The sequence below is a fragment of the Bombus vosnesenskii genome, unplaced genomic scaffold (genome assembly GCF_011952255.1).
Source record: "Bombus vosnesenskii isolate JDL3184/JDL3185 unplaced genomic scaffold, Bvos_JDL3184-5_v1.1 scf7180000016262, whole genome shotgun sequence".
In the NCBI taxonomy this organism is placed as follows: Eukaryota; Metazoa; Arthropoda; class Insecta; order Hymenoptera; family Apidae; genus Bombus; species Bombus vosnesenskii.
In genome coordinates this window covers 1,401,318-1,413,580 of record NW_022884331.1, presented here as the reverse complement: position 1 = coordinate 1,413,580, position 12,263 = coordinate 1,401,318, and the positions used below count along the sequence as shown (strand labels likewise).

The 12,263-nt window shown below is 27.5% G+C and overlaps 3 protein-coding genes and 1 non-coding gene across 7 annotated transcripts in view; 2 read left to right on the top strand and 2 right to left on the bottom strand.

Annotated features, from left to right (window-relative positions):
• The window catches only part of LOC117241970 (eukaryotic translation initiation factor 4 gamma 3-like), a 43,868-nt gene extending 36,265 nt beyond the window's left edge, over positions 1-7,603 (top strand). For all 4 annotated transcript variants that reach the window (XM_033508280.1, XM_033508277.1, XM_033508276.1 and 1 more), the window contains exons 9-25: positions 61-165; positions 346-657; positions 733-954; positions 1,046-1,122; positions 1,280-1,439; positions 1,521-1,785; positions 2,052-2,149; positions 2,258-2,418; positions 2,625-2,677; positions 2,895-3,124; positions 3,468-3,637; positions 3,858-3,937; positions 4,113-4,339; positions 4,415-4,552; positions 4,629-4,704; positions 4,793-4,942; positions 5,017-7,603. In XM_033508280.1, coding sequence (XP_033364171.1) covers positions 61-165; positions 346-657; positions 733-954; positions 1,046-1,122; positions 1,280-1,439; positions 1,521-1,785; positions 2,052-2,149; positions 2,258-2,418; positions 2,625-2,677; positions 2,895-3,124; positions 3,468-3,637; positions 3,858-3,937; positions 4,113-4,339; positions 4,415-4,552; positions 4,629-4,704; positions 4,793-4,942; positions 5,017-5,231 — 2,739 coding nt within the window. In that variant the 3' untranslated portion in view covers positions 5,232-7,603. The remainder of the gene's footprint in view (positions 1-60; positions 166-345; positions 658-732; positions 955-1,045; positions 1,123-1,279; positions 1,440-1,520; positions 1,786-2,051; positions 2,150-2,257; positions 2,419-2,624; positions 2,678-2,894; positions 3,125-3,467; positions 3,638-3,857; positions 3,938-4,112; positions 4,340-4,414; positions 4,553-4,628; positions 4,705-4,792; positions 4,943-5,016) is intronic.
• Positions 3,223-3,388, top strand: LOC117242028. The gene has a single exon (XR_004495165.1). It is a non-coding gene; the product is annotated as a small nucleolar RNA SNORA53 (small nucleolar RNA).
• Positions 7,604-8,306: 703 nt separating the features above from the next.
• Positions 8,307-10,058, bottom strand: LOC117242018 (bursicon). Its single transcript, XM_033508351.1, has 4 exons — positions 9,996-10,058; positions 9,664-9,830; positions 8,906-9,031; positions 8,307-8,533 (listed from the first exon to the last, which is right to left on the bottom strand). The coding sequence occupies exons 1-4, from the start codon at positions 10,012-10,014 to the stop codon at positions 8,384-8,386; spliced, it is 462 nt and encodes a 153-aa protein (XP_033364242.1). The 5' UTR covers positions 10,015-10,058; the 3' UTR covers positions 8,307-8,383.
• A 1,330-nt stretch (positions 10,059-11,388) lies between these two features.
• Positions 11,389-12,229, bottom strand: LOC117242019 (partner of bursicon). Its single transcript, XM_033508352.1, has 3 exons — positions 11,952-12,229; positions 11,747-11,871; positions 11,389-11,659 (listed from the first exon to the last, which is right to left on the bottom strand). The coding sequence occupies exons 1-3, from the start codon at positions 12,070-12,072 to the stop codon at positions 11,489-11,491; spliced, it is 417 nt and encodes a 138-aa protein (XP_033364243.1). The 5' UTR covers positions 12,073-12,229; the 3' UTR covers positions 11,389-11,488.
• Positions 12,230-12,263: the final 34 nt, after the last annotated feature.

The window sequence follows — 12,263 nt, the reverse complement described above, 5'->3', positions numbered from 1 at the left end:
ATTCCTATTTCCTATTATTATCATAAATACATATGATATATAAAACAATAATTCTTATAGGCAAGGAATAATGTTGAACTTAGGTTATTTAAAGATACAAATATCAATAGACATGATGTTTTATTCCCTGGATTCATAAAACCGTTAAACGCAAATAACCGAGCGGTAAGTTGGTAAAGTTGAAATAGGTGGAGTTGGAATGATTAGTAAGTGATGTATTATAAATGAAAAGTAGTGGACTGAAATTCCTTGATAGAGAATATTTTTTCTGATATTTGCATTTTATTGTACATTAGATCATCATGAATGTTAACATGTTGATATAATGTATTTATCTCTATTTAGCTACCACCGAATCGGAAGAGCAATCCAGGGAAATCATCTAAACCAACAAAGCCAAATGTAATTCATGTATCTTTATCCTTGAGGGAAGACGTAAAATTAAGGGAAACTGAAAATGCATGGAGGCCAACAAGATTGAAAAGTTTGAATCTTAGTGAAGAAGAAGCTAAATCGGAAGCTCTTTACAAGAGAGTTAGAAGTGTACTAAATAAACTCACACCACAGAAATTCAATACCTTAGTCGATCAGGTTCGTACATTAACCATCGACACTCCGGAACGACTGCAGGGCGTGATCAATTTAGTCTTCGAGAAGGTAAATCTATTTATTGTATGTCTGCAATAATTATATAATTCTTAGTTATGTATAATTTAATTTATTAAATTTTAGGCTGTGGATGAACCAAGCTTTTCTGTAGCATATGCATTAATGTGCAAAGAACTTGCTGTAATGGAAGTCTCAGGTTCAGATAAAAATTCGGACAAACAAGAATGCTCGTATACCTTCAAAAAGCTCATTATTAATCGGTGCCAAAAGGAATTCGAAAGAAATCCAGTAAACGAGGTGGCAAGAGCTGCTAAGCTTAAAGAAATAGAAGAATGTACTGATCCTGTAAGTCCAATCAATAAATATTTCTGTATTGTATTGTATTATATATTTTTATATTTTCATTATCATCAAATTGTTTTATATTTAAAATTAGGAGAAGAAAAAAGATTTACAATTGCAATTTGAAGATGAAGAACGAAAAACACGTATAAAATCAGTAGGAAATATACGGTAAAGTAACATAAATGTAACGTAAAATATGTAGTTATCTTGTAAAAGCATTACATTACCTCTCAATGTATAGATATACATAATGTAATGTACATTATAATTTTTGTTGACATATTTTGTATTTTTTATGCTACATTTCTTACTTTTTGTTCTGCAGATTCATTGGCGAATTGTATAAACAAGGCATGTTGACAACTAAAATCATGCATCGTTGCACAAAGGAGTTGTTAATTCAGAGTGATGAAGATAGTCTTGAATGTTTATGCAAGTTGTTAACAACAGTCGGAAAAGATTTAGAGTCAAAAGTGTCTGCAGAAGTAACTTTGTTTTTTATTATAATTAATAAAAAGCATTCAGTTCGATACTGAAAAGATAATAATTTATTCCCTTTTTATTAGGAAATGCAAGATTATTTCAATAAAATGCAAGATATCGTTGCACGACGGGGGCATGGAAAAATTAGCTCTAGAATTCGTTTTATGCTGCAAGATGTAATAGATTTAAGAGCAAATAGCTGGATTCCAAGGAGAGATGATAGTAATCCTAAAACAATAGATCAAATTCAAAAGGAAGCTGATTCTGAAAGATTAGATAGCCAATTGAATAATACTCCTTTGAGTACACCTCGAAAAGATGAACGTACTAGTGATAGAAAAAGGAATCGTAAGTATTTAGTCAGTGTAATATCTGAATTAATAACAAAGATATAAATATAAATTATAAATAAATTGATATTTTATAAGTGGAGAACTCGCTTTCATAATACAGCAGCGTGATGATATTACACATTTTTTGCCAGACTAGAGTTTCTGATAAGAATGATTGTATTGTGTATTCTGACAACTTTTATTTCATTGTTCACATTATTGTATCGCTTATAAATAAATATACATAGTATGTTATTCAATCAATAATGCATTATAATGTAGGTGGTGTTGGTCCCACTGATGATGGTGGTTGGAGTCAACCTGTTGTCAGAACGAGGCAACCATATTCTGTTGAGACAGCTAAGCTTAAAAATAAACCTGTAAGCATTTATATTACTAAAACTTCAATAATAGTTACGAAAGGTTTATAGTCACAGGTACAGCGAAAATGAATAATAACAAATAAATATTCATCATTTTTATTTTAGCCTCCAATGGATGATTTACAATTAGGAAGCAGAAACATGTATATGTGGAAAACGCCTTCGAGTTGTGGCTCAAAGGCAATAAATTCAAATAAATTTGCTTGCTTAGAAAATGTATCGAACTTAGATCAAGATAAACGAAAAACGTCTCCACAACTCTCTGGGTAAGAGAGTAATTTTTTTTTATGATTATTATATTTCTTATTGCTCAATATTTAATAAAATAGGTGTGATGAAATATAGATTGCTAGGCTAGAGTTTCTGATATGAAGTATGACTTTAAAAATATCCTGAGTATTTTTTTAATAATCGCATATAGGATGTACAGAATAATCCGAATAATTAATATTATAATCTCATTTATTTTTAGATCAAGGTCTACTGGACCAAGAGAGTATGGTCGTGACTACAAACCTTCCTATGGTATGTCTATGATACGTTAAATAATAAAAGAATTAAATAATTTGTTGATTTTTTAAGCAAAAAATTATGAAACGCATGATGACAAATTTTTTATTTTTGAAAAGTTGAACTTAATGTTGTTAGCCAAAAGGATTCTGATATTTTAAAAAATACATATCACATTTACTTTATTCATATTATTTAAATGTAAGAAAATTTTATATTTTCATTATTACAGATGGTAGGAGTTCACGCAATGGTAGTCATCAATTAAGCAGTTCGTCGTCGAGTAGAGATAGTTCGTTATTAGACAATTCACAGAGTCAAAGCGTTTCTATGCCACCGCCATCGTTAAAATCGTCCACACAATCTACCTCTAGCAGTCATAAACCTCAGATGTCAGAAGAAGAATTTATGAAAACGTTAAACAAAATAATGAAAGACTATCTCAAAAATCCTATCATTGAAGTGAGTTTTTGCTATATTCATGTTCTATGTGTATATAAATTATTATATCACAGTATTAATTGATTTCCTTAGTTGATAATATTGTGATTATTAACATTAGCACGCTCCTTAGATCCATCTCTGCTTTTTACTAGGAGATGCTTGAGTCATTAGTGTGCTAAATTATGTAATACCTTCCTTCTGGTCTTCTTAAACAGTGTTATAAATTAGCTATAATGCTACATTTATATAAATAATTGTTTAAGTGATCAGTAGGTGGACACACTGTTTTATTTAACAAATCCATTCTAAAAAATGCAATTCATTTAAATATCTGTTATAATTGGAATTTTTTATTTTATAGAAAGTTTCGTTGGCAATTCAACAGAACTTCGATAACACATTAACAAAATTCGTACGTGAATTGATCAACTTTGTTCTTGAGAAGTCACCTCTCGACAGAGAATGCATATCGTATCTTTTGTCGCATTTAATTACTCAAAAAATTTTACCTATATCACATCTAAGAAACGGGTAAGTTATTTTGTACATATGTGTATGTCTATAATGTTATTTGATGCACTAATTAAGATCGCTTTTTAATTAAATCTTTTTTATAAATGACGAAATATTTATGCAGAGAAAAAGGTGTTGAATAATAAATACAAAGCCAAAAGGATACTGATTAAAAATTTCAGTATAAAAATTCTAAATGTGCTTTTTCGGTAAAACTAATCACAATTACCTTTTTTAGATTCATTGAAATATTGGAATTAGTTGATGATCTTGTACTCGATATACCCAAAGTTTGGTTATATCTAGCAGAGATATTATGTAAGTAAATAACATTAAAACTTTTTATGTTTAAAGATAACTCATTTATGATGATTATTCTTTACCGTAGAGTTTCCATGCGGGAATTTTAGCTCAACAGGACTGAAAACAATGACAAAAAATACTATTTATTCCAAAAGAAAATTAGTATTATGATATTTCTTTCTTTTTACAGCACATCCAATAGAAGAGGAAATAGTCCCCCTAACCGAGTTGAAACCTATATTTGATAGTTTAAGAACTCGGGGATATGTAGGCAAATTCCTTGGGGAATTATTATCGAAAATATCCCGAGATAAAGGACATAAATGGATTGCAGATAAATGGGACCAAAGTGGACTTAAGTTGAGTAATGTAATTGATACAGAACTTGAAGAAGTTGACAAAATCATTAAAGATTATGTAAGTTGGCACTAAAATTATTAATATATGTTATTTTTAAATAACGGGGACTAAGAATAATGTTATTGTTCATAGAACCTGGAGTTCTGCACTGGTGATTATAATAGTGCCAAAAGCTCAACTAGTAATCAACCCACAATGCAGCAAATTCATGATGAACTTAGGAGACTAATGAAAGAAAGTAGTTTCGATGAAATTTGTGGGTGGATAATTGTAAGTATTTTAAATTTAATTGTATATTATTTTACAAAATATTAAACAGTTATACTTCATTCATTGATCATTACAGGTACATGTAGGTAGTCGGGTCAAAGAACCAACCTTCATACGTATCTTAACTACTGCCATTTTAGAGACGTCCATGGGTACGTTTTGCTATTTTATCATATTTCTTCTTTAACATTTTTTAGTGACTATAATTGTTTGTGTGCTTTTTTTTATTATTATTATTAGAACCAGTGAATAGCAGGTGGTGTTTAAATAGTGAGGCTTTTATTAATTTACAACAATTAATTCGCCGATTCGTCGATGCAAATGAATCTTTAGAATTGCAGTGTCTTTATGCAATCCAGCTTCATTTACACAATCTACAATATCCACACGGTAACATACAAGAATAAAATGTTGTTCTCTGTAATAGAAAGTTAGTTATAATTATAAAAAATTTTTACCTACAGGGACTCTGTTCAACATTATGACAAATTTGTCGGATTATAACATAATTTCAAGCGACGCGTTCCTAACGTGGAAAAAGAGTCCTGAACCAGCCCAGCGTGAATGGCATGGAGTCGCGACGATGGCGCTGACTTCGTTTTTCACTGGTTTACAAGAAGCTGATGATGCTTCCAGTGTAGAAGACGTATCAACTAGCGTCAGCCAAGAACGTTGTTGACGATACCGTGATCGAGTACATTATCGTCTATTAAAAAGACTTAAATATATGTTTCCTCGTTAAAAAAAACTACGCGAAGTGAAATCAAATTGCAGTTTTTTAAAGGAAAACATCATATGTATTGAAAGAATACAAAAAGTGATGTGCGCGTGTGCATGTATTATAGTATAGAACTTCAAAGAACAAGAAGTGACAGATAATAAAGGTTATCACAAAAACGGACACAATAGCTGAGACCGCTATACATAATGAAGATAAAGATTAATTATTAATTATGATACAGAAGTAAATACAAGATAATTATTATATATAATTCATTGAAATGGTTTAAAGTTTAAATAAAGCAAAAAAAAAAACACTCAAGGACATTATCGTATTTCTTATGTGTTGCGATGTCACTGCAGCTTGTCAATCGCCCAATAAATTGAATATTACGTACAATTTTTCTTTTTCGCTTTATATTGGAAACTCGAAAAAGCTATATTCAATTTCATCAAACGATATTCGCAAAACAGCCGGTACTTGCTATGTGCAAAGTAGATAAAAAATTAAAAATCAGATGTGTATAAGTAGATCAATTTTAAGTAAATTATATTTGAGACATATGCAAAAGAAAACTATTGATAACCAAGCCTGACGCAAGGGTAATGGTTCTTTCTACGATTATAACAAATATAACAATTACTAATTTATATCTTGCGAACTTATAATGTATTCAACCATATGAAGAAAAATATACATTCACAACTAAAAGTGAATGAAAGTGAACGCTAAAACATAACATTACGAACCATGTTGTGATTCGGCGCGATATGTTTCGTAATGCAAAATATGCTGAAACTAGGAAAAGGATACAAATGGTGTGCATATTAAGGCGCTACTATTTTTTAACACTAGTTATTTATGAACATTGAGAGAACAGGTCATAGTGCGTGGAATATAATGTCTGCATGAATCCAGATCGACCGTGTAATAGGAAATTGTATAAAATTATTACACTAATTTAAAGTACAGTGTGAAAAATACATTTTCTGAGTATATTACACACATACGTGCACGCACACGCACACAATTATATATATGACTTTATATATATAGTGTGTGCGTGTGTGTATGTTTATATATAATACACAAAATGAAATAGGAAATTTGAATGCAATCATGAAAAATTTTCATTTAATTTTAGGAAATACTATATTGTTTTTGTCTAATGTTTTTCGTATTGAATGTATTCTCCTTATTTAAGAAATTGTAATTATTAATTAATACCGAAATGTTCAAATTTGTTATTTGATTATTAGATACTAGCAGAATTTGTCATTTATCATTTTTTCAAAGTTTCTCTGCGTTGTTGAAGGGATAAAAGGTTACCACGTAGATATTTTATCCAACTTGCATTAAATACATATGTATGCGTAAACATATGTTTATACATGTACATGTGTATGTAAATATTCAATATAAGAAAATTAGTTCTTGCTTCACAGAATGTCTATAGGTGTTCTTAAATTTTCATACGATATATACCCTTCACCATCGTGAGTTCGTTATATGTTTATTTCTTTCATCGCATCTTATAATTACACTATATAATTTACTTGTATTCCAAATTCTTTATTTCTGTTTAATAATCTAAAATTAATTACAGAATGTTGAAAAACTTTTATGTTTTTTGTGAATTATATAATAGAAAATTTTTAAGTATAAAACGCAGCATTTTTTTGAACACGACAGAATCGAAGGAGATAAGGATGAGATTGTAGGGAAGGTCACATACATCACTATTACTTTTTTCACACTGTAAAAATGAGACATACATGAAATACAGAAGAATGGAAAATTTTGTGTATGAGCTAAGTATTAATGATTTATAACATTTGTCTCCTTGAAAGATTTCATTCTACTTCAGTAGTAGAATGTATCATTCGACGGGTTGAAACATCAAATAGAAGACGCAGTAAATAAATAAAATTACAATAATTTATATATTAAAAAACGTTGTTGAGGTAATGTCGATAAGTGAATTACAACAAAAAAATGATCCCTGTAAATATTTAATAAGTAAATATTGTAAGTGAAGTATGATCAGTTTGCAAAAATAATGGAAGAAGATAGCATTGTTATTATGCTGACTGAAATGTTGCACATGCATGCGACGCATTGTGCCGATGTTTCACGTATGAACACGCACGTATATCGCTATTTTACATATATTTGCGTGTGCCTACGTTTACATTAATACACACATACAAAATATAAATAAAATATCACTAAAAATTCCAAAACACAATACAAAAATACACAATACACTTCTATGATAAATCATATCTATACATAAAAGAAAAAAAAATAAAAAAGAACTCCATGTCAAACTGTTGTTGATTATTTTCTTGAATATATGCCTGTCTAGATACATCGATCACACCGCCGAAGAAACTGATTAATTAAATTAGTAACCTGTATATTTTTTTGTAACACTGTTCAAATAATATTGTTTCTATAATCCTGAACGAGATACGTGTAATACTATACGAATTATATATATGTACACGATTTCGAATAAATCTTATTAAAGTTTCAACGTTAATATCTGATGCACTTGAAATTTAAAAAATTGTAGATATTGTATACTTAACAGGATGTAATAATTTACAGTATAACATTAAGATGCAATAATTATAATCATACTGTAATGTATCACGTAAATACGCATTTTTAGAAAAATACTAAACACGTAATATCCTATATTGTATATTTATTACAATGTAGTTATTTTATATGTATGTAATATAACTGAAATTATTTATAACAAAATAATAAGGCTTCTGATATACATCCATCAAAATATTAGTTATCTTTCACGATATTTTCTTAAAACTATCTTTCATTTCCTTTAACGTAAGAATGCTAAAATAACATATATAAATAATATATATCATCGAAGGTTTTCTATGTATGAAAAATATTTAGCAGAGAATAAGCATATTTTTAATATAATGCATTTATATTATATATCAATGAATTTTTTACATCAAATACTTTACATTCTCAATTTATTTACGTTTTTATAACATTACATCCAATAAAGAGTCCTTATCTTTAATATTTTCTTTTATTTTGTTAATTTTACAACATAAAGTTTGATAAAAGAATTACTGCAAGTCGGAAGATCTTCTAAAATGCGCAGAGGTCGTAAACGGGCCTTCATCGGCAAATCCAGCGATCTCTTGTGGGATAATTGCATATTCCTCTACACTAGTGCATGGTCTACACATACATTCTAAAGGCGCCTTGGTAATTACCTATGAACGAATAATTAGGTGGTAAATTGAATTATTTATATATATACATCCTTAAATTTTATTAAATAAAAATATTTCCATTTGATTTGTTATATTGATGTTAGTTATAAATTATATAAACAAACATGATTTTGTATTTATGAATAGTTCTTATAGGATAATCCAATTCAAATGACGCGCGATATTCATTTTCAGATGCGCTTTCCACTGATCAGTTAGACAAAAACAATATGGCTGTGAGGAACTCATGGTATCAAAAGATTTGCTCCTGATTTTATAGTGCGAGTGACTAATCGGCCAACACTTCATTAATTTATTACATTTATCCAAAATATTAAAAAATCTATGATTAAGTCAAAGCATTAACCTAACCTTTCGGAATTTCTTTTCGCCTGGTTTGGCTCTCGGACAAAATAAGGATACACTGGCCTCTCGTTCACCGCTTTCTTGACAACACATGCAACTCCTCTCCATTTGCCAAATTTTTGATCCAGATACCTGTAGAAACAGGTACGAATGAATAGATGTTTATATATATTAATTTGTCAATTTTCCATGAAATAAATGGTTGAGATAACATTGTGCAGAATACTATGATATTCAGTAAATATGAATATAAAACTGATGCCTAACTGTATGTTTATAGGAATTATAAATAATATAAGTAACAGAAAATACTTACATTATAACCATGAATGAAAAACAGTGATACCTACATCTTATTATGCACGCTTATACAAATCAGAATATTATAAATGTTTAAAAGAATATTTTAAAGAATATTTTTAAGTTTAAATGTTTACATAAACTTCGATTATTTTAATGTTAATATTAATATAAAATAATATAAACTGATTATATATAATAAAATTTGAAAGATTTTTAAAACTAATTAATATAAGTAATATGTTTTTATTTATTTTTAATCAGTAATTAATGAAAAAATATAAAACTAAACAAATATTTCTTAAAGAATTGTCTATTGATTGTTTTTATTCTTAATGTAGGGAAGATTCATAAATTTATTTGTATAAAAATAAAATACAATGTATTTTCCTATATTTGAAATGTTTTTATTTGTTTATATTGATATATTTGTAAGTAAAATTACTTGTTTCTTTATATATTACCTGTAGGTAACTGCTACAACGTCCTCTACAAGCATAACTAGGAATTGGTTTTGGAACACATCCTGGATATTGCAAAAAGTGAATAACTGGAGTTGCTTGACATTCATCAACGCCTATAAGAGCTTCTGCAGTTTCGCTTAGCAGGCATATTAAAACGCTGGCACCTACTACACAGTAAGTAATAGAATAATATAAATGTTACATTGACATACATTATACTTTTATGTTTCTTATTTTGCTTATAATTTCAGTTATAAAATTTAATTTATTTTATTTGCTTATATTAATTTTAATGTCAATGTACAACACAAGTATTATAATTCTTTATTTACCAATATGATATAGTAACATAGTGTTAGCACGATATTTTTCCTCTTAGATCTACCACTTTACTGTGCTTAGAGATTGTACGTTCTATCCTTTTATACCCTGTAGGTGATCATGTTTTCTCCCTTCCCTTTTCATGCGTATGTTAATAGCACTAAGAAAGGGATTAAATATATGGTATATAGAAGTACTATTAGGAAATAAAAATGTTTTTGAAAATATTGTTTCATACATATAGCAAATACTTTCATACTTTAGATTTATAAATAATATTTTTTATAATCTTCAATGATAATATTTTATGAAAGCAATTTGTTATAAGTAAAGTCAAAGTTTAATTTCCTATAATTTTTTATACGTTACAACTTTTTTTATATTGTTATACTTTTATTATAAGTTATCACTATATATTTACAAATATAATGACATTTGTAATGGTAATAATTATATGCATGATATATCAACTACACATATATGTATATAAAAATTATATTCTATAATACTATAATCTTGATAGCAATTAAAACCTCTAAATCATGAATAATTTTTAAAATATTATAATCAATACAAGTTCTAGTTACATGTTAAATTTTATTTATATTTATATATTTATAATTTTATCTACATACAAAATTTCTTTTAATTTTAAACAATTCCTTTTTAAATCAATTGTTTATACAATTAATATTACATAATATTATTTTCCATTGCAGTATAATAGACTTTGACAATAATTTGTTGTACATTACCATAGTGAAAATTATAATATTCAAACAATAAACTGTATATAAACTATGGTGCTTCATTGATTAAATGGCAAAGAATTATTTTGTATATTTTACAGCATATATACATATTTCTAGCTGTTAAAAATTCTAAAATATAGTATTATTAGTATTTTTTATAATGTTATTATTTAGCTTAGCTTTTAACTATTTTATTCATGATAAAATTGGAAAATTAATTATTTGTTATATGTTAGTTATACTAATAACCAGTTCATTTTATCTATTATTTTAATAATGTTTTAATCTATTTGTTGTAATAATACGCATTAATATAATCTATGTGAAATTTAATTGATAATTATCTGGAATTCCATTCATGATTATATTAAATATTTTATATAATTTTTTTTTATAAATAAAATTCTATTTTTGTTAAAATTTCTAGTCATAAATAAATTAAATTTTATTACTCATTAGTTATGGAAACAAAATTATATATAATATAAAAACCAACAATCTTATATTGAGCATCCTAATATCTATCATTGTTTTTTAGTATTTAATTTATAACATTTCAAAATACACATTTAGTTAATCTAGCATTGTAGTTTTTAATTGTATATTTTTTAATACAGTTTACAAATATAAGAGGAAAGGGAAAGTAAATTGTCTTAAATATGTTCTATGTTTTTATTTTAAATCACATTATTTGTATTACATATAATTTCTATTTTATATTTTATTAATGCTTTTATAAAATATTTTCATATTTATCGGGATATATCACCGCATTTAATACATTTACATTCTGCTGGTTCTCTTATCTTGATTTCCATTACTCCATCTTCTTCATTCATTAATTTTATTCCATCTGCATCATAACAATGGTGTAGTGTGATGTGCCTTTCTTTTAAATAACTCTCACGACAGCAATAACATTCCTATTGGGGAAATAAAAATAAATTTCAAAAATGTGTATTTCATTACTTTTATACGAATTTTGTTCTTTTTTTAAACAGTATCCTCACCTTTGAGAATCCTGTTGTACTTGCAACACTTGGTTGTACCTGTGAACTGCAAAACCCTTCACATTTTGTAACAGTTATATCTCCACTACATGTTCGTTTTAATCGACCTATTTCATCATATTGATCTAAAATAATCAAAAAATATCTTCGTTTTACATATACTTGCTTGTATATGAAGCTAATTAATTCAAAATAAAAATAGTACCTTTTGTAATATGTACTTCTGACTGTAGTGTTTCACAATTTTCATCATCTGTTACTTGAGCAACTGTGTCATTCATATATATAAACGCTGTTAATACAAAGAAAAGTGCAAATATAAACATTGTGATAGAAATTCCTTTAAGTGATATTTGTTTTACTTAATCTGTTTTGAATATAGTAAAGGTATGGTCAAAGATTCTGACTGAAATGAAAGAACAGAAAATAAAACAGATGCTTTTATAGGTAACTTTCCCTCCAACATGTTGTTACTTAGGGGTGCTGAACTCCTGCTAGGAAATAATAGCATAGCTGA